Source organism: Mytilus edulis, chromosome 4, assembly GCF_963676685.1.
Source record: "Mytilus edulis chromosome 4, xbMytEdul2.2, whole genome shotgun sequence".
Classification (NCBI taxonomy): Eukaryota; Metazoa; Mollusca; class Bivalvia; order Mytilida; family Mytilidae; genus Mytilus; species Mytilus edulis.
The window spans coordinates 88,072,699-88,093,866 of record NC_092347.1 but is presented as its reverse complement, the minus strand read 5'-3'; the positions used below and the strand labels follow the sequence as shown (position 1 = coordinate 88,093,866).

General features: G+C 32.3%; 1 protein-coding gene across 3 annotated transcripts in view; it reads right to left on the bottom strand.

The window, feature by feature from the left end:
• Positions 1-1,169: 1,169 nt before the first annotated feature.
• Positions 1,170-21,168, bottom strand: part of LOC139520925 (puromycin-sensitive aminopeptidase-like) — a 21,816-nt gene continuing 1,817 nt past the window's right edge. Inside the window, exons 3-22 of one of the 3 annotated variants that reach the window (XM_071314009.1) lie at positions 20,838-20,920; positions 20,314-20,439; positions 19,829-19,936; positions 19,352-19,552; positions 18,594-18,690; positions 17,857-18,005; positions 15,695-15,859; positions 15,180-15,240; positions 14,766-14,809; positions 13,380-13,535; positions 10,967-11,048; positions 10,146-10,282; positions 9,208-9,342; positions 8,361-8,580; positions 5,652-5,791; positions 5,125-5,181; positions 4,193-4,300; positions 3,815-3,967; positions 2,968-3,015; positions 1,239-2,395 (exon numbers count right to left, since the gene is read on the bottom strand). In XM_071314009.1, coding sequence (XP_071170110.1) covers positions 2,258-2,395; positions 2,968-3,015; positions 3,815-3,967; positions 4,193-4,300; positions 5,125-5,181; positions 5,652-5,791; positions 8,361-8,580; positions 9,208-9,342; positions 10,146-10,282; positions 10,967-11,048; positions 13,380-13,535; positions 14,766-14,809; positions 15,180-15,240; positions 15,695-15,859; positions 17,857-18,005; positions 18,594-18,690; positions 19,352-19,552; positions 19,829-19,936; positions 20,314-20,439; positions 20,838-20,920 — 2,408 coding nt within the window. In that variant the 3' untranslated portion in view covers positions 1,239-2,257. Of the gene's footprint in view, positions 2,396-2,967; positions 3,016-3,814; positions 3,968-4,192; positions 4,301-5,124; positions 5,182-5,651; positions 5,792-8,360; positions 8,581-9,207; positions 9,343-10,145; positions 10,283-10,966; positions 11,049-13,379; positions 13,536-14,321; positions 14,366-14,765; positions 14,810-15,135; positions 15,241-15,694; positions 15,860-17,856; positions 18,006-18,593; positions 18,691-19,351; positions 19,553-19,828; positions 19,937-20,313; positions 20,440-20,837; positions 20,921-21,168 lie in introns of all 3 variants that reach the window. The other 2 variants (XM_071314008.1, XM_071314011.1) reach the window with 2 other exon arrangements.

Sequence of the window (21,168 nt, the reverse complement as noted above, 5' to 3'; positions counted from 1 at the left end):
TTTGGACCAACTTGAAAACTAGGCCAATAATTAAAAATCTAAGTACATTTTTAAATTCAGCATATCAAAGAACCCCAAGGATTCAATTTTTGTTAAAATCAAACTAAGATTAATTTTGGACCCTTTGGACCTTAATGTAGACCAATTTGAAAACGGGACCAAAAATTAAGAAGCTACATACATAGTTAGATTCGGCATATCAAAGAACCCCAATTATTCAATTTTTGATGAAATCACACAAAGTTCAATTTTGGACCCTTTGGGCCCCTTATTCCTAAACTGTTAGGACCAAAACTCCCAAAATCAAACCCAACCTTTCTTTTATGGTCATAAACCTTGTGTTTAAATTTCATAGATTTCTATTTACTTATACTAAAGTTATGGTGCAAAAGCCAAAAATAATGCTTAATAGGGCCCCTTTTTGGCCCCTAATTCATAAACTGTTGTGACCTCAACTCCAAAAATCAATCCCAACCTTCCTTTTGTGGTCATAAACCTTGTGCTAAAATTTCATTGATTTCTATTTACTTATACTAAAGTTATTGTGCGAAAACCAAGAATAATGCTTATTTGGGCCCTTTTTTGGCCCTTAATTCCTAAACTGTTGGAACCAAAACCCCCAAAATCAATCCCAACCTTCCTTTTGTGGTCATAAACCTTGTGTCAAAATTTCATAGATTTCTATTCACTTAAACTAAAGTTATAGTGCGAAAACAAAGAAAATGCTTATTTGGGCCCTTTTTGGCCCCTAATTCCTAAAATGTTGGGACCAAAACTCCCAAAATCAATACCAACCTTCCTTTTGTGGTCATAAACCTTGTGTTAAAATTTCATAGATTTCCATTCACTTTTACTAAAGTTAGAGTGCGAAAACTAAAAGTATTCGGACGCCGGACGACGACGACGACGACGACGACGACGACGACGACGACGACGACGCCGACGCCAACGTGATAGCAATATACGACGAAAAATTTTTCAAATTTTGCGGTCGTATAAAAATGTATGCTATAAGGAACTCTCCCTCAATGTGAGAACAGAAAAAAATATATTCAGCTTTGTCATTTCAACAACCAAAACTTTGTTTGATGCCAGTATAGAACCGATTTAAATTAATGTAAAATATTTGTTACTACGACAACTTAATTATGACTTATGTCAAGTCATGCTGTACTTAAATGATGTTATTAAAGTGAGAAGTACTTAAACGATGTTATTAAAGTGAGAAGTCTTTCATATGATGTTAACATTATATGTTTGAAACAATAAAGTATATAGATACAACATAACAAAAGACAACAGAGCAATCCAAGACTATGAAAAACGCTTGACAGACTTCTAATACATATATTGTAAAAATAGTTTAACATTGTCTAAATGACCAAATATATCTAATATACAAAGAAGAAAAATGCTGTTTGATAAATACACAAATAATAATTTTAATTCAAAGAATGTGAACAAATATGCTGAAAAAATGTTCTGAATCATGAGTTTGTGTATTTTACTTTTTATAAATTTTAAAGCAGTATCTAAAATAATGATATGTTTTATTCATTAGTGGAAAATAAAAGAAACAAACCGAATGTTTTCACGACTTTTTTATAGTAATTTTTCATCTGACATCACAATTTCTATAGTTATAAGCCAAAATAATGAATGAAAATTAAAACAATTACATTCAGTGTCATTGTGTTTAAAATCAAAATCAAATAGATCCATCAATTAATTAAGTTTTTTTCATATGGTTGAGATAAATAAGATTTTTTCTTGACATTACAAAGCTTGTCAAAGAGTCAACAGAGTACGATGTAGTTATTATGCATTCCTAAATGTGGTTTTATGAGAACAGCACTTTCAATAATTATGCACCATATATATGCCATTATAAATATATCATATATTAAACACACTAAAGTAACAATAACTGGTTATAATTTAAAGAACTGGTTAAAGTTCCATGATTTGCATGTTAATTCCAGCAGATGACCCTTCCATACTGCAAGTTTTTATTTAGCCTGTTACACCAGCTTTCTAAAAGCTGTTGAAAAAGAATTTTTCAAGAAACTAAATATTACTTCTGTAACCTAACTTTAGTCACTTTTGATGGTAAAACTAATCAGGTTTTTTTTACCAACCTAAATAGAACATGTATAAATGAAAAGTCAGGTAAAAGATGAACAGCTTTTGTCATAATTATATAAGAGACTAGGTTTGAACTTTCAGAGTCAGATTTTACTTTTGATGTCCATTTGATTTAAGCATTTCTGCTTTTTAAAAAAGCTGACACAGCATCTTTGTCTCTCTTCATCCATTCTATGTTAAGACCAATGTTTTCTAAGGACTGTTTTACTGTTCTCTCTGCTGCTGGTGCTGGGTGGTCAGTGAAAAATTGCTGAAAAATAGGTATAATATAAGTGAAAAGTGAATGACATGATGAGGGGGTTTTAAAACCTTAACTGTTGTCTTTCTATAAATCATATATGGGTCCTGATTGTGTCAAGGAAATTGTTTAAAAGTTTCATTAGGGTTATTGGGAAATCTAGTGTCAATATATTACATCCCTTGAAAATATGCAGCAAATTTAACTTTTTGTAAATTTAGGTTTCACATCTTCTTATGCAGATAGCTCAATGAATAATATAAATCAAACACCATGCATTTGCATTTCTCTAATTCTTACCCAATTTATCCTTTTCCCTACCTTTTGAATATTTTTTTATTTAATCAATGTGGGTTTGTTTGATCTCAGTTTTTCATTGGTCAAAATTTGATTATTGTCACCAGCATTGGTTTACTTTTGATTTTGTTTTCATATGAAGAGTTTGTTTTCTATCATGCTCAATAGATTTTACCACTGGACACAGCAGGCATCTTTTCAACATATAAACAATGACAACAAATAGTTAAAGTTTACAGTTGTATAAGCATAAGGGTATAACGTGTCTGTATATACATAATACATACCTCTATCTCTTTTGCCTTTTCTTCAGTCACAAAGTTTTCTGTGGTTACCTATAGAATAATTTATAAAACTCTATGAAACACATCAAACACTGAGGTGATCAGAATACACAATGAAGGTATCAATATTCTCACACTATAGTATATGTAAACAGCTTGAGAAATAAACAAGACCAATACAGTGTCTGAACCTGTGTCGCTACATGTTATCGATTGAGATTGTATATATTCTGAAGCATAACTGATCATTCCCTTTCATTGAAGGCTAGACAACTTTGAAAAGAATTTTCAACGCACAATGAGCGTGAAATTTCAAACTACTTAGTATCTGCAAATAGGAACTGGCTGCACAGTGGATGTAAGAATTTCTTATTTGCTACAACTCAACATGATAAAGCTGCAGACCAAATATCAAACCATTCTCATTTACAAAAGTCCAGAAAACTTTGACGAAAATTTCTTTGTACAATGAATGGCGTAAAATTTTGAACTATCATCAGACAGGAAGAGGCTACACAGAATGTAAACATTGCTTACTTGAAACAACTCAACACTATAGCTGTAGACCAAATACGTAGTTATTCCTTTTCATAGTAGCAAAGAGAACTTTGACATAGACCACTACCATACAGACAAAGTGAAACCTGCTTTTAGAGAAGCAGATAAAAATGGAAAAGATTTTACAATGACACAATTATTTGTTCTTGAATTCATGTTATTCAGAAAATATAAAGTTTTCAGGTCCAATAATTGTTGATAGCATATTTTAATTATCAAAGTACAGAAAAATTAATTTCAATTATCATTTCATATAGCCTGAATTGTATCAAGCATCTGCATGTGTATTTACCTTCACAAGTCTTGATAATAAGAAACCTCCTTCATATCTATCATGTAACTTTGTCCAGTTATCCTTTAAGAACTGCCAAGCCATTTCTCTCCCTTTAATAGAACCTGTCACACCACCAATCACAAACACTGTATCCTGAGATCGCACTTTATCCTGAAATATTATAAATATATGCTTTAATATATTTCATCTCTTCTCATGATTTGTTACTCCATATCCCTGTTTTGTATTAAAATGAATCATTAATTACAGAAAGCTGATGCTTATAAGTTGTAGAAAGAGAAAGGGGATTTAGGTGTCCTAAGCACACCTAAAAATTTGAGGAAAAAAAATATAACCTTAATTTGGGATAACTATTACAAATGATTTTTAACTTACAGACATGGCAAAGTCGAGAACTCTTTTGATTAAAGCTTCATCTTTAACTGCACCAATTGCTCTGCTGATACGATTCCTCTCTTCCTGACTATCTGCTTTATCATATAACTGTAAAATATATAACTAGAGGTTTACAGACTTTCCCCAAGTTTGTTAGGTATTTAAACATCCTGCCATTGTGTTATTGTGCTACGGTCATTTTTTGTGTCTTTTCTTTTTCGCTTATGTGCTTGGTCTATAGAGTGTCTAGATGCCATTTTATTTTTCTTTGTGGACATAATTGTTCATAGTTGTTGGTTTGTATAGTGATCAAGAATATAACACAATGTTGGTAACTGTACCTCAATTTTTGATATTTTTACCTATTATGTCTGGGTTTTTTTTTTGCTCACACATTGCTGACAATAAAATGGAATTTAATGGACTATCATATAAGAGAGGGATTGAAGTTCATTTAACTAGATATAAAACCAGGTTTAATCAATTTGAAAAAGGAAATGGGGAATGTGTCAAAGCGACAACAACCCGACCATAGAGCAGACAACAGCCGAAGGCCACCAATGGGGCTTCAATGTAGCGAGAAACTCCCGCACCCGTAGGCGTCCTTCAGCTGGATGTGATACTAAACTTTATCTAAAAGTCTGAAATGTCTGTGGGATAATGAAGAAGGGAGGCAAGCCATGAGTTATAGCCAAGATTGTTCCAGAATCACAACAAATGGCACTTCCATTAATATTTGATCTAGGGTGCTTGTTAGAATGATAGCTTGCCTCATATCTAAAACAGTTTGAATTTATGCCTTGCAGGGTAATAAAATACTGACCTTCCTTCATACTGGTACATTTATTTTTGAAACAGCCTCAACATTAATTCGATAAATGGCTTGAGGGGAAAATAGGTTTAAAATGATTTATAAAAAAAGTTATTCTTACCTCCAACATTTTATTAAACATATCTTCATCACCATTAGACATCACTGTTACATATACCTGGATACAAAAAAAACCATTTACATGCATAATAAGTGAAGACAAGAATTGTAAATACATACTGTTTGTGTTGATATTTTCTATACCTGTTTCAACATCATACATATTGTTTTTGCAGTGTTTCCACAAATGATGTTCATAAAAAGCAAACATCCTTGCAACAAATCTATGACACTGCCATGCTTGTTTAACCAGAATTAATTGTCACATACTGTGTTGACTTAAACAAATTGGAATATCAAGCTAGTGGTAAATTGAAACAATTATAAAGCTGACAGGTCAAAAACTAGTTAAGAAATTAGTGGCGCAGTGTGGCTTATTCTTCGTTTTTTTATTTGTATTTTCATCTTTGTTTGTTTGGTGTTTTTTTACATTGATCTCCAATTTCTAATTTTTACTGCCCAATGATACTTTTTTTTCTAGAATAAAACAGTATACGCTAATAAAAATATATTTCCACTTAAACATACAGGGTCCATTAAATCAGCTGACAGAGGTTTTCCATTGTAAAAATCTAGAAACTTCTTCTTCGCCTCCATAACAACAGACTGTTCTTGGTTACGACCTAGTTTGGCCAATACCAGATCTCTTAACATGGCAGTTAATGGTCCTATAAAATAAAAACATGTTGCCAGAACTACATCTAATGGGACTATTGTTATAAAGTACAATAAATAAATATGAAAAAATATCTTGTTTGACACTTACTAAATTATGATTTTTTTTTAAATTGCCAAATTAAGCATCAGATGATTTAATTTTTTTTCATGAAATATGGGCCATATTAACTTTTCAGGACTTAATTTAATTTAATTAATGAAATCTGAAAAATTGTGAATTAAATCTAAGCTCTTCTTGTAACTTTTATAGTTCTGAAATTTATTAATTTTTGTGCTTTTTTCACATTTCTTGATCGGTGTGAGGAAAATATTTCTTCTCACTAGTGAAAATTTTGTTTGTCTGGAAATGATTGTTCAAAATTAATTATGACCTCAAATTCTCTTACTTTCCTCTGAAATTCCTATTGTGATGTCATGATAAAAGGCAACCATGTGTGATGATGTCACATAGAAAGAACACAACTTTATGTACATCTTTGAACTAGAGGCTCTAAAGAGCCTGTGTCGCTCACCTTGGTCTATGTGAATATTAAACAAAGGAAGCAGATGGATTCATGACAAAATTGTGTTTTGGTGATGGTGATGTGTTTGTACATCTTACTTTACTGAACATTCTTGCTACTTACAATTATCTCTCTCTATCTATAATGAACTTGGCCCAGTAGTTTCAGTGGAAAATGTTAGTTAAAATTTACAAATTTTATGAAAATTGTTAAAAATTGACTATAAAGGACAATAACTCCTTAGGGGTCAATTGACCATTTCCGTCATGTTGACTTATTTGTAAATCTTACTTTGCTTAACATTATTGATGTTTACAGTTTATCTCTATCTATAATAATATTCAAGATAATAACCAAAAACAGCAAAATTTCCTTAAAATTACCAATTCAGGGGCAGCAACCAAACAACAGGTTGTCAGATTCATCTGAAAATTTCAGGGCAGATAGATGTTGACCTGATAAACAATTTTACCCCATGTCAGATTTGCTCTAAAGGCTGCGGTTTCAGAGTTTTAAGCCAAAATCTACATTTCACCCCTATGTTCTATTTTTAGCAATGGCGGCCATCTTGGTTGGTTAGCCAGGTCACGGGACACAATTTTTAAACTAGATACCCCAATGATGATTGAGGCTAAGTTTGGTTTAATTTGGCCCAGTAGTTTCAGAGGAGAAGATTTTTGTAAAAGATAACTAAGATTTACGAAAAATGATTAAAAATTGACTATAAAGGGCAATAACTCCTAAAGAAATCAACAGACCATTTTGGTCTCGTTGACTTGTTTGTAGATCTTACTTTGCTGAACATTTTTGCTGTTTACAGTTGATCTCTATCTATAATAATATTCAAGATAATAACCAAAAACAGCAAAATGTCCTTAAAATTACCAATTCAGGGGCAGCAACCTATCAACGGGTTGTCTAATTCATCTCAAAATTTCAGGGCAGATAGATCTTGACCTGATAAACAATTTTACCCGATGTCAGATTTGCTCTGAATGCTTTGGTTTTTGAGTGATAAGCCAAAAACTGCATTTTACCCCTATGTTTTATTTTTAGCCATGGCGGCCATCTTGGTTGGTTGACCAGGTCACCGGACACAATTTTTGAACTAGATACCACAATGATGATTGTGGTCAAGTTTGGTTTAATTTGGCCAAGTAGTTTCAGAGGAGAAGATTTTTGTAAAAGATGACTAAGATTTACGTAAAATGGTTAAAAATTGACTATAAAGGGCAATAACTCCTAAAGGGGTCAACAGGCCATTTTGGTCATGTTGACTTATTTGTAGATCTTACTTTACTGAACATTTTTGCTGTGTACAGTTTATCTCTATCTATGATAATATTCAAGATAATAACCAAAAACAGCAAAATTTCCTTAAAATTACCAATTCAGGGGCAGCAACCTATCAACGGGTTGTCCAATTCATCTCAAAATTTCAGGGCAGATAGATCTTGACCTGATTAACAATTTTACCCCATGTCAGATTTGCTCTAAATGCTTTGGTTTTTGAGTTATAAGCCAAAAACTGCATTTTACCCCTATGTTCTATTTTTAGCCATGGCGGCCATCTTGGTTGGTTGGCCGGGTCACCGGACACAATTTTTAAACTAGATACCCTAATAATGATTGTGGCCAAGTTTGGTAAAAATTAGCCCAGTAGTTTCAGAGGAGAAGATTTTTGTAAAAGTTTACGACGGACGACGACGGACGACGGACGCCAAGTGATGAGAAAAGCTCACTTGGCCCTTTGGGCCAGGTGAGCTAAAAAGGAATGGATTGAAATCATTAGAGAAACAGATTCCACCACTATAACTCATATATTACAATATTTCTCCACTCTCAACAGTTAAATTTCAATTATTTAAAAAGCTTGTCAAGCCTTGCGCTTTACATATTAAAATTTAACTGTCTCCAGTGGAAAATTTATCATAACACTTGTTGCAGTAATAAAATCTATATATATCAACAATCAGCATATATGGCTTGCTCTCACGACAGTAATCTTGCAGCCTCCATTTAAAGTAGATTTGCATCAGCTTAAACATCACCGTACCTTCATTTTCTTTAGCTTCCCAGCCCAGACTCTGGAAGACTTTGCTGTAGAGGTTACGATTATAAGCTTTCATTTCATCGGTGGCATCAGTACTTTGTATTAATAAACCTTGTGTACCAAGACTAAGAGAAAGATCACTCCATACAGTATAGTCAGTCTCGTTTATATAGGCTTCGGCTACCTTCAGTACATCAACAGCTGACACTAATCCTGCTCTGGCCTACAATATAAACAGTATTTAGATCTAATACTGGGACTTATATAGAGATAAAACAATACAGTGTAATCTTTTTCAATTAAAAAGGCCAGGCTTCCAACATACACCAACTGTCTTGGCCTTCAAAATAAACAGTTGTAGGACGCTTAAAACAAAGATCCCATCATACAGAGAAAAAAATCTGACAATTTAAAATGAAGTTGTCTCCCTTGTACTACTTTACTTTACCCTTTAGAAAAGTGTGCAAGTTTTGCAACAAGGTGATGGTGAGGAATCAAATAAGTTTGCAAACTTCTACCTTGCCTATATTAATCAGTTTATTCAAGTAAGCATCTCAGTCGGGTGCTGTTCAGTTTCTTGACAAATATAATATAGAAAACTCATGATAAAAGTAAAAGAAAAAGAACAAGTTGAACTGCGACAACAACTTTTATGGTAACTTAAACCAAAACTTTAATTATTACGGGACAGATGGAAGACAGATGGATGAAAAAAATAGAAAACTAAATACCCCTTACTATTGTAGACAGGGCATCAAAATGGTGCTTGTTTATCCTTTATACTATTATCTTATAACATCATAACAATAAAAAATATTCCTTAAGTGTGGCATTACCAAATTATACTTACCAAAGCAAAGAGATCACTCTGTATACCTAATCTATCACAAGGTGCTATACTGCAGTCTTTGATACCTGTTATAAGTGACTGTAACATTTCTGATGAATACTGTACTCTATATACTCCCACTGTGCCACAGTTTACCTGTCAATAAATAGAGAAACTTTAATCTTCTGTCTACATGAGCCTTAAGATTAGCTATAAAAATTACCCAATATGCAAAATTTAATAACAGTAGCAGAAGTTTTTTTTACATTTTTGTTTTTTTTTGTCTTTAAATAACTTGCACTAGTCAGATAACTAATAAGCTAAAATATTTTGGCCACTGAACAGAAATATCCTGCCAGAATAGGCACCAATATAGTTAGTTCATGTATTGTGTTATGGAATAAAAATGGTTGGCTTAAAACCAACAACAATAAGTGCTTTCCAATAACACCAATGCTGTATGTGAATGGCAAAAAATTCTTGCATATTCAGTACAATAAGTTTTAAGTTAAAGAGAAAGGAATATGCCCTGATTGTAGTCAAATTTTAATTTGATGGCTAATATCACATAAATCAAACACAAGTCTTTGCTCTTACTCCTAAATGACTCATGTTTGGCAGGAAAAGCAAAGTCGTTGGTTTGACTAAGCCAGGGATAAACCAATAACCTCCCATACTCTAGGAGAGAAACAACAAGATAGGCTTTCTGTTAGGTCCAAATTATTTTAAAAAATGGTGCTGATTAGTGTTTATAAGCAAGCCTGACATACATGGGTTTTTGAAAATTTAAAAAGCTGAATAAATATCAATCTGACTACTGCAAGAAGTCATTTCATTAAGCTTCCTTTGACCTGTACATTTTAATTAGTGTGAATAACATTTTTTATTTCAACTACAAACAAATATATAACACTTTATGTATTCATCTGAGGTGACCAGAATAGTAATAACTTATTTACCTTAACCCATTCACCAGGTTTAACATTTTCCAGAGTGACTTCAGCTGTTGTACTATCCAACAGTATCTTTTTCACTGGTTTATTAGGACTTGATGCTGTACAGAATGACAAGGGTACCATCCACTTGAACTGCTCCCCTGTTAATAATTGAAAAGTATTCCATTAGTGTGGTTTTATCATTTTAATCATGGTATAATATCAAAGTGTAGTAACTAGACTACTTTCGAGTGATGTCTTTCACAGGAAAATTCTTGTCAATCATGCAGGCCTTAATGATGTTATTTACCATATAGAGGGGGTCGCTGGAATCCCTGCACTATAAACATTCATCAAGGGTCTAAGTGATCCCCATTGTGCAGGATAATATAGAAATAATAGTTAGGTAGGTACTTAATCACAATCCCCAATGACAGCAGTGCTGATTGTCAATTATAAGAATTTAGTTTGCCAAATAAGTTCATGCAATATAGCATCATATTTTCCAAACTACTAGCTCAACATGGTTACCAAGGTGACGATGCACATAATCACTAATGATGTTCAATAAAACCAAAGTTTTTGAAGGAAATGCATGAAACTCAAAAGTTTCCCTATTACATATAACTTTTTATAATAAAATAAGCTAAAAAAAACGTTATCTACATTGCTACATTGTGCACTTAAACACAAAGAGAAATAGCAAACAAACAATTACATCTACACAAACTTCTGCTTGAAAAATCTCTGTTATTTCTTCAGAAACAATTACATCTTTAAAGGAGCTAGAAGAGGGGAAGTAAAAAAAAAAAAGAAACAACATACAAAATATACAATCTAGTTACCTTCTTGCTTTTTACCATCTGCACAGAATTTTTCTTGTGACAATGAAAGAACTCTGTTCTTTCCATCTTGTTTTTCTGTTACCTAAAATAAAATGGTGAAATTAAACTTCAAAATATATATTTATTTATAAATCTCCATAAAAAAAAAATAAGAATCTATTCATTTTGATTAATGCTTTCATAAGTGTTTACCAAGACATTGCAATTGGTTAAAATGTTCTATAAAACACAATGTACAAAGGAGTAGGTCCAGTAAGGACCGATTTTGGCCTCAAATTTCAGGTTCATCTGACGAAAGATTTTGACCACTTTTTAAACACTTAAGGGTCTATTTGATTTCATTCTATTAGTTTTTGTGAAAGATTTTAACTGATTAAGTAATTAAAAACGACCAGATTCAAGCTCAAATTTGAAAAATCTACCAAATATGCCGAAAAATGTCACTTTTCAGATGGTTTTTGTCAAAAATGAAAGTGGCCACATCTGTGTTCATCCTCAACCTTTACATATGTTATGTATTATCATCAAATACAACTTACGTTTCAATATCAAGGATGAACACGAATGCGGCCACTTTCATTTTACACGGAAACCGTCTAAAATTTAACTAAAATGCTAGAATTGTGAAGATTTCAGTAATTTAGCATGACTTAATGGTGCTAGTTCCCGATATATGTGCATTGTATTATCAATATCAACTCATAGTTATGTAGCAGAAGCATTCTACTGTCCAATAAATAACTAATAGTTTACATTTTAACAACTTTGTAAAACTGCTATATTTTGGGGCCAAAAAGGGGTCTTACTGAACCTACTCCTTTAACTAATAACATGAAGTCATTTTCAATGAACAATGAAATTACACATAGTCCCTTAGATTCTGAAACTAAGTTAAAGATGTTTTTCACAAACTTTTAAATCATAGAGTTTATAAAAAAACATGCAAAATAATATAAGCAGAAATAGCAAACTTAAGGTGCTTGTATGGTAAACCAAAAACTGTAAGTAAAAGAAAATTTTAACAGCAGGTTCACAACTTCATATTCTGTAGAAAATCTGTTGAACTACTTTAAATTCAGAAATTATTGCGATGTTTTTATTATTGCGAAAAATGCGACAGGGTGATAATAGCAATAATTAAAACTTGCATTTTGAAATTTTTTATATGAATAAAACAGGAATATTTCTAAATATCGCAAAAAATACAAGAGGCTGTCACAACGACAGCAAAAAGGATTTATTAACATTTATTTGTGTCCTTGCAATATCACAAGAACCATAACTGATGAACGGTGAAAGTGGAAATCGTCAATATCAAATTTGACCTGCATTTTGTCATCAGTATCAACATAACAAAATTTGAAAGAGCTTAGGTTGAATGGTTCATGAGTAAATGCAACAACATGAATGGAAACGCCATTTTTTTATCTTTCAAGAACCATAACTCCTGAACAGTAAAAGTCAAAATCGACATTATTGAACTTGACCTCCATTTGTCATCAGTAACAACATATTAAAATTTGAAAAGCTTTGGTTGAACAGTTCATGAGTAAATGCACATACACGACTGGAAACACCATTTTTCAATCTTTCAAGAACCATAACTCCTGAATGGTAAAAGTCAAAATCGTCATTCTTGAACTTAACCTCCCTTTTGTCATCAGTAACAACATATTAAAATTTGGGAAGCTTTGATTGAACAGTTCATGCGTAAATGCACGGACACGACTAGAAACACCATTTTTCAATCTTTCAAGAACCATAACTCCAGAACGGTACAAGTCAAAATCGTCATTTTTGAACTTGACCTCCATTTTTTCATCAGTAACAACATATTAAAATTTGGGAAGCTTTGGTTGAACAGTTCATGTGTAAATGCACGGACACGACTGGAAACGCCATTTTTCAATCTTTCAAGAACCATAACTCCTGAACGGTAAAAGTCAAAATCGTCATTCTTGAACTTGACCTTCATTTTGTTGTCAGTAACAACATATTAAAATTTAAAAGCTTTGGATGAACGGTTCATGAGTAAATGCATGGACAACATTTGGTTGCCGCTCGCCAGCCGTACATCCCCAAATCAATAACCGACATTTTTGTCACAAAAATCCGTTTAAAATTGCATTTTAGTCTAAAATGACAAAATCGCAGTAATAAATGATGCAATAATTACTGAATATACAGTATTGACAAATTCTGTCATTCTTATTCATAAAATTGGTGATAATCAAAGCCTGAATCAGTTAACACTGGTGACCAGTCGGATGAAGACAAAAAGTTGACAGAAGTGTTCCCTATGTTTAACTAAAGCTATGCTGTCAATCAACACAACAAGGAAGGACTATCTGCGAAGTCCATGTTGTTTAGATTTAGATGGACATGGACTACTATTTAGTGTCTTAGTCTTTACCTTTATAACGGGATAACCCATCTGTTTTGTCCAAGAGGACATAACCTCAGCCACTGGTTTACCGCTAGCTTTACCTAGGTATTCCCATAAATCTTCTGTAAAGGCATTACTATATTTAAACTTGGTTAAATAAGCATTCATACCAACTCTAAAATCCTACAAAAAAAATAAAAGTGTAATGCAACTATTTTGTCCTTTCTTTTTCAACATTTCAGCTGTAATAACTTGTATTTACATCCATTTTAATAATCAGTAGAGAAATGATTATTCCAAGCATAACTTTTATGATTTTGTTAGTTCATCAATTTTCTAGGACAAAAACTACATTTTTAAAACTCTACTTTATGACAATTTTCATTTAATTTTTAATTCTATGCTACATGCCAAGATCTAAGATCCTATTTTGTAATATTCATGAGGACTTACAAGCCAATTATTTGTTTTTAAGATAAATCACATAAAAAAATTAGTTGGTCTATAGTAGACATCTGTTTATTGTTAAAAGATCATGTTGACCATAAGATGTTGTTTTATTTTCTTTTATCAGGCTGATGTCTCATTTAATTTAACCCCACATTTCCTACTATTCTTACTCATAAATATCAAAATTGACAAGTAATGTGTAAACCTATTAATAGAGACTCACAGTATCCCCGATATAATCATGGAGTATTCTAATGACTGATGCACCTATGTGTAAACCTATTAATAGAGACTCACAGCATACCCTATATAATCATGGAGCATTCTAATGACTGATGCACCTATGTGTAAACCTATAAATAGAGACTCACAGCATCCCCGATATAATCATGGAGCATTCTAATGACTGATGCACCTATGTGTAAACCTATTAATAGAGACTCACAGCATCCCCTATATAATCATGGAGCATTCTAATGACTGATGCACCTATGTGTAAACCTATAAATAGAGACTCACAGCATCCCCGATATAATCATGGAGCATTCTAATGACTGATGCACCTATGTGTAAACCTATAAATAGAGACTCACAGCATCCCCGATATAATCATGGAGCATTCTAATGACTGATGCACCTATGTGTAAACCTATTAATAGAGACTCACAGCATCCCCGATATAATCATGGAGCATTCTAATGACTGATGCACCTATGTGTAAACCTATTAATAGAGACTCACAGCATCCCCGATATAATCATGGAGCATTCTAATGACTGATGCACCTATGTGTAAACCTATTAATAGAGACTCACAGCATCCCCGATATAATCATGGAGCATTCTAATGACTGATGCACCTATGTGTAAACCTATTAATAGAGACTCACAGCATACCCTATATAATCATGGAGCATTCTAATGACTGATGCACCTATGTGTAAACCTATTAATAGAGACTCACAGCATCCCCGATATAATCATGGAGCATTCTAATGACTGATGCACCTATGTGTAAACCTATTAATAGAGACTCACAGCATCCCCGATATAATCATGGAGCATTCTAATGACTGATGCACCTATGTGTAAACCTATTAATAGAGACTCACAGCATCCCCGATATAATCATGGAGCATTCTAATGACTGATGCACCTATGTGTAAACCTATTAATAGAGACTCACAGCATACCCGATATAATCATGGAGCATTCTAATGACTGATGCACCTATGTGTAAACCTATTAATAGAGACTCACAGCATCCCCGATATAATCATGGAGCATTCTAATGACTGATGCACCTATGTGTAAACCTATTAATAGAGACTCACAGCATCCCCTATATAATCATGGAGCATTCTAATGACTGATGCACCTTTACTGTATGAAATAGCATCAAATATTTCATCTACTTCAGACGGATGTCCTACAGGTACCTGAAGAGGAAGATGGTTATTTTAATAATAAATCACAAAGCATCAAATATTTCTTCTTCTTACCAATATCCTACATACATGACATATATACCTTGGGAAAAAGTGAAAAACAGTACTTTTTACAATGAAAGCATTTTGCCATGGAGGTATTACAAAGATAAAAATGTTTGTTATCCATTTATCAGAGAAAATATGGCTTACATTAGGTATTTGTTTATTTAAATATCATAAAATATCTTAAATCTGACACCTGATATACTTGTTCATGTTCTCTTCTGTGGTTTTGGGCCATGATTTGGGTTTAACCACACTTATTTCCGGTTAATGACTTACATTTGGTAATTGAAATCTAAAGCAGTTATTCTAAAAAGTAATGAAAACATAGTTTTTGGGCCAATTCATCTAGATACCTGAGTGTCTGTGGTACTATAGATACTTTTAAAAGCATACTGACCTCTATAGGATGGCTGTTATTGAGAGCATCTAATTCTAAAGCTCTTCCTAAATCATTCTTAACAAACTGTGTCCAGATATCAAACTCAGGAAAGCAGAAATCTACACATAAATATTCTATCCAGGAAGCAAAACCTTCATTCAACCACAAGTGGGTCCACCATTCCTGTAAACAAAAATATTACAAGTAAATAGATTACAGATATACAACATGCTCATTGTAGAAAATCAGAATAAACAATTTATTAATCATGTTGATGGATTTTTTTCTCTCAATTTGAACACTTAAATTATCATTGGAATATTTATAAACAGTTGTAGATGAATATAAGGACTTATAAGTGATATCATGTCAGATTCAAATAGACAACAACACCCAGCAAACAAACAAAAAGACATAATGAAGTCTTGTGAACTGTTTTGAGTTATAAATAGTACTTATTTCAGGGGCAACAAACATCTGTTTAAGCCAGTAGGTTTTGCTGACTTTTATTGAAATACCTTGTTTATAATCAAAGAGCTGAAGAGCTCTGAAGGGAAAAGACGGCCATTGTTCCAATTTTTAAGGGGGTATCTTTTGATAGTCTACATACAAAGAATGAGCAAAAGAACAGCTAGAACATATAGAAAGGCTGACAATAATGAAACTAATTGTTGTTTATTGTTATTTCATTTCCTTAGTCAAGAATTCATCATAGAGACAATTTGGACCAATGAGATCTGCACCTTCTAAATCAAAACATTTGATTTAAGTTGGGAGTTAATTATCTAAAATTCAATTGAATTTAACAACTTCTACATTATATTTTAAAATTTTAATTATGCACAACTGAACGGCAGGCTAAGACTATTCTCAATTTTTTGTGACAATATTCTCAAGAAAGTGAGGACTGAAAATTCTATTCAGTTTTAATTTTCCATTGATAAAGTTCCCAGTTACAACTCTCATCACAGGGATACATGCACTTATAAAATCAAATAGGATTGATATAAAAGCTGTGTGAAGTTTGTTTCCAGATCCAACATTTTGATATATCTGTAAAATTCATGAATAAATAGCTTTACACTACAAAAAGCAATATCTAAAAAAAAATGAGAAAAAAAAAATGACCACTACAATAATTATGTTGGTACGCAAAATTATTTTTTAATTGATGACTACTTATCATATATATACTTAATGTGACATTTTTAGTGTTCATATACATTAACTTTCATTTTAGTGGGTAATTACTCATCAATTGAGGTGCTCCTTAATTGGAGAAAGATTCTAAAAACATAACTTTACAGAAAGAATGAAAACTACAGTTGCTCTCCCCAATCTCAATAGGTATAAACTACAAAAAGCAACATTTTTTTTTTTTTTTTTTTTTTAACCATTTCAATAATTATGTTGGTACACATTTTTTTTATATAGAAGACTACTTATCATATACTAAATGTCACATTTTAAATGTACAGAAACATTTACTTTGATTTTAGTGTAAAATTACTCATCAATTGAGGTGCTCCTGAATTGGAGGAAGATTCTAAAAACAGAACTTTACAGAAACAATGAAAACTGCCGTTTCTCTCCCCAAATCTCATGTATCCCCATTGACATTGTTTACCGCGAAAGTTGACCTACATATTATCTGAATATAGCCTCAGATTCAAGCATTTGATGTTGGTGTGTGAATCATGTACACTACAGCAAACATCATTAGGTTTATATTTAACAAATACGGATTTTAAATTAATATGCAAGTACTGTGAATGATTTTTATAATGATTCTGAATAAAGGATATCCCAACAATGACGTCACTAGGTTATATATATTTATAATATTTCGTAATACTGATTTTTCCGGACTGTAAAAGAAACGTATATAGTGTAAGGGAAAGCTCAATATACGATAATTTCATGAGAAACAGAAGGGAAATGTAAAAAATGTATTTAAAGTCAATCTGTTCTCCTTGTCATCAATTTCAGTATGACATTTTGAGGGGGTTTCCAAACTATCAAAACAAAATGATTGACGTGAGGGAATGATACTCTGGCCAACCCCATTAGGGAATTGACGGCTTAAAGCCGTCTTTCCCCAAAAAGGTTAATTTCAGTGACAACCTACCATAGTAACAAGATATCACAACCTACCATAGTAACAAGATATCACAACCTACCATAGTAACAAGATTACCAAACCATTGATGGGCCAATTCATGTCCTACAACAAGAGCAACCCATTGTTTGGTTTTGGCTGATGATTTCTTTGGATCCACTAACAATGCTGTTTCTCTATAAGTTACTAAGCCCCAGTTTTCCATGGCACCTGAATATAGCAAAGGAAAGTTTAGAAATTAGTTATAATTCATACTGAAATCTTCTTATAAGTATACTGATGTAAACTACTAAAAAGTAAAATCACAAAAATACTGAGCTCCGATGAAAATTCATTCAAATTTTTTAAGGTTATAAAAGTACTTATTTCAGGGGCAACACATATTTGCTTAAGCAAGTAGATTTTGCAAACTTTTATTGAAATACTGTAAAAGAATTTTTCCTCGTGGTTATCAATTTTAGAGGTCTTAGCCAAAATTACATGTTCGTGCCTGGGTTCTTAAATTCATGGATTTAAATTTTCTTAAGAAAACTTAGAGAATTAAAAACAATGATATAATGAGCCGCAAATTTGACACTAATCGTTGGTTAAGATTTTAATAATAGACTGAAATATAATTTAGGTTTACAATGTACCGGAAAACTGAATTGCAAAATCTTCAGTAGTATTAATGTGTTAATTCATACAATTTTATCACAGAAAAAAACTGTTCAAACCATTTTTATAGTTAAGATTGAGGAACATATATGCAGTCATCATTTCTAAATTTGTTTGACTAAAGAAAGTAGTTAATTGTACCTGCTGCAAAGTCAGCAAGAGCTATCAAGTCCATCTTTGGGAGAGGATAAGGTATTTTGAAGTAATCTTTGTAAAATGGCAATGTCTTTACAGCTACCTAATAATAAAAGACAATATAATGACATTAAAGTATTAACACATTCACATATAAACATTGCAATAAGTGACTTGCTGTTAACATCTTCATTTTAAAGCTTTACACATAACCTTATTGAAAGCTTTATCTGCAGCATTAATTAACTACAAAATATATATTTACTTGATCATGGCCGACTAAAGTGTTTTATTTGAAAAGTTTTAATTTGTTATACGGTTGACACGAACACATTAACATACATATAAATAAGTCCTGTATCGCTGAACTGATGTTTTTGTTTCACAATTCTTAACTTGACACCTTTGTTTTGTGTGGGACAGTTGAGAAATTTTCCAGAATGTTCCAATTTATATAAGCCAGAAATTCAGCTCCTTGAAATTTGATAGAGTTTTGTATTTTATATTCTCTCCCAAAATTAGGTCATTGTATATCATCGATGAGCTGGGCATTTTATCATTTTTTTAGGGATATTTTGCAAAGAAAAGGTTAGAGTTAGTACATATGTAAACATATCTAGCCATCAGTGAAACTGGGTCTCATTGGAGTAGTGGGAAAATCCTGACTGCCTGTTAGATTTAACTGTGACTTTAAATGTTGTTTTTTTTTTTTTTATATATTTGAAGTTGGAATTTCGAAAGGTGACCTTGTAATTCCTCCTTACGTCTAATGCATATTTTCCCTCTTCTTTCTTTCCAACAGGTGTGTACACCCTGACTAGCACACCATCAGCATCCTTCCCTTCTACGTAATCAAACTCTCCGACAACAAACGCCAGCAGGTATGTAGACATGATTGGTGTCTTCTCATAACTAACAACCTTCCATTTGTTATCTCCTTCATAGACTTGCTCTGACTTTACAGGCTGAAATAAGTGAAATTTCAAACTTTAACCAAGTCTAGAAAATCAACATTGAATTTAGGCTATTTTAGAAAAGCATACTGGGAAAGATAGAAGTTCTTTTTATAAAACAGAATTTAGTGATTAAATATTTGTCAATAACTACGGAAAATATTTTTTTGTTGCAAAAAATTGGCACAACTTAAAAGTGAATGTTTCAAAATATCATTAGATCAATTGTATCCTCTACAGCAATTTAATCTCAACAGGGGAAGTAACTCTGTATATAAAACTACATACCATGTTTGACAAGGCAACTCTGTCTTTAGGAACAACCAAAGTGACATCAAATGTGGCCTTGACAGCAGGTTCATCCCAACATGGGAAAGCTCTCCTAGCATCAGTGGCCTACAACACGTAAAAATAAAATTAAGGCAAACAAAAGATACTGAAATGGTATTGTTTAAAATAGCCTATGTACTATGATGCTATATAATTTATTGAATGAATTATTCTGCAAATTGTATTCTCATAATTGTCAATCAGCACTGCTGTCATTAGGGAATTGGGATTAAGTACCTACAGAACAAACATTATTTCTAGTTTATCCTGCCCCATGATGATCACTAAAATACTTGATGAACGTTAATAGTGCAGGGATGCAGGTGATCCCCTCTATCTGGTAGATGATGTCATAAAGGTGTGCATAATTGATGAGTTTTTTACAGTGAAGGAAAAACTCGAAATGGATCTATTATATGCATCAGAAATTGTTTTTGACTAACCTCAAACTGTGTAACAGCTGAATACTGTTCCTCCCCATCAGGTGAAGTGTATTTACTTCTATAAAATCCTTTCATTTTGTCATTGAGAATTCCAGTAAAAGTCATACTCATTCTTCCCTTGCCTGGCTGAAATAGAGTTGAAATATTTAAACATACAATTTGTTTCCAAACCTCCACTCTTGGATAAATCTAAAACTATTATCACAAGACATCTATGCTTGATGTAACATATTAAATCTATGAATTGTAATTCATTTATTCATTGTGAATATTTAAATAGATCATTTCATCCAATGTACACATGATTCTTGTATGTTATCATGGGATATCATTTTTGTGGATTTTGAGGTAAAAATTCAACAAGGAATTAAGATTTCAATTAAGTGCCAATTATCTTTTAATATGCATGCATGCAGAATTTGGTAAAACCCCAAAATCCAATTTCCCCAATATACAATTTTCCTTGAACCCCAAAAAATTGGTACCAATGAAAATAAAGAATCCACAGTACAATATAGGCTTACTTGTATTTCTGACGGAAAAGTGAAAGTGACTGTTTCATCTTCCTTGTTGTACGACACTGTGCCTTTAACTGTGTCACTTTTACCTAAAAATATAAAAATAAAATAAAAATTTGGCGAGGAAAATATACAAAATGGCAATGAAACAGCAATCCAAAAACAAAAAATCAAAACACTAGGATGGGAGTGGTTGCATTTACTTTGCATTTTGATCTGTAAATCATCCTTCAAACAATCAACTAAATATCTGCAGGTAAAGAGCTTCATCTGTCATAATCATTAAATATTCTAATTATTTCTAATATACTTTAGCCATGTTGTCTGTCCATCTATT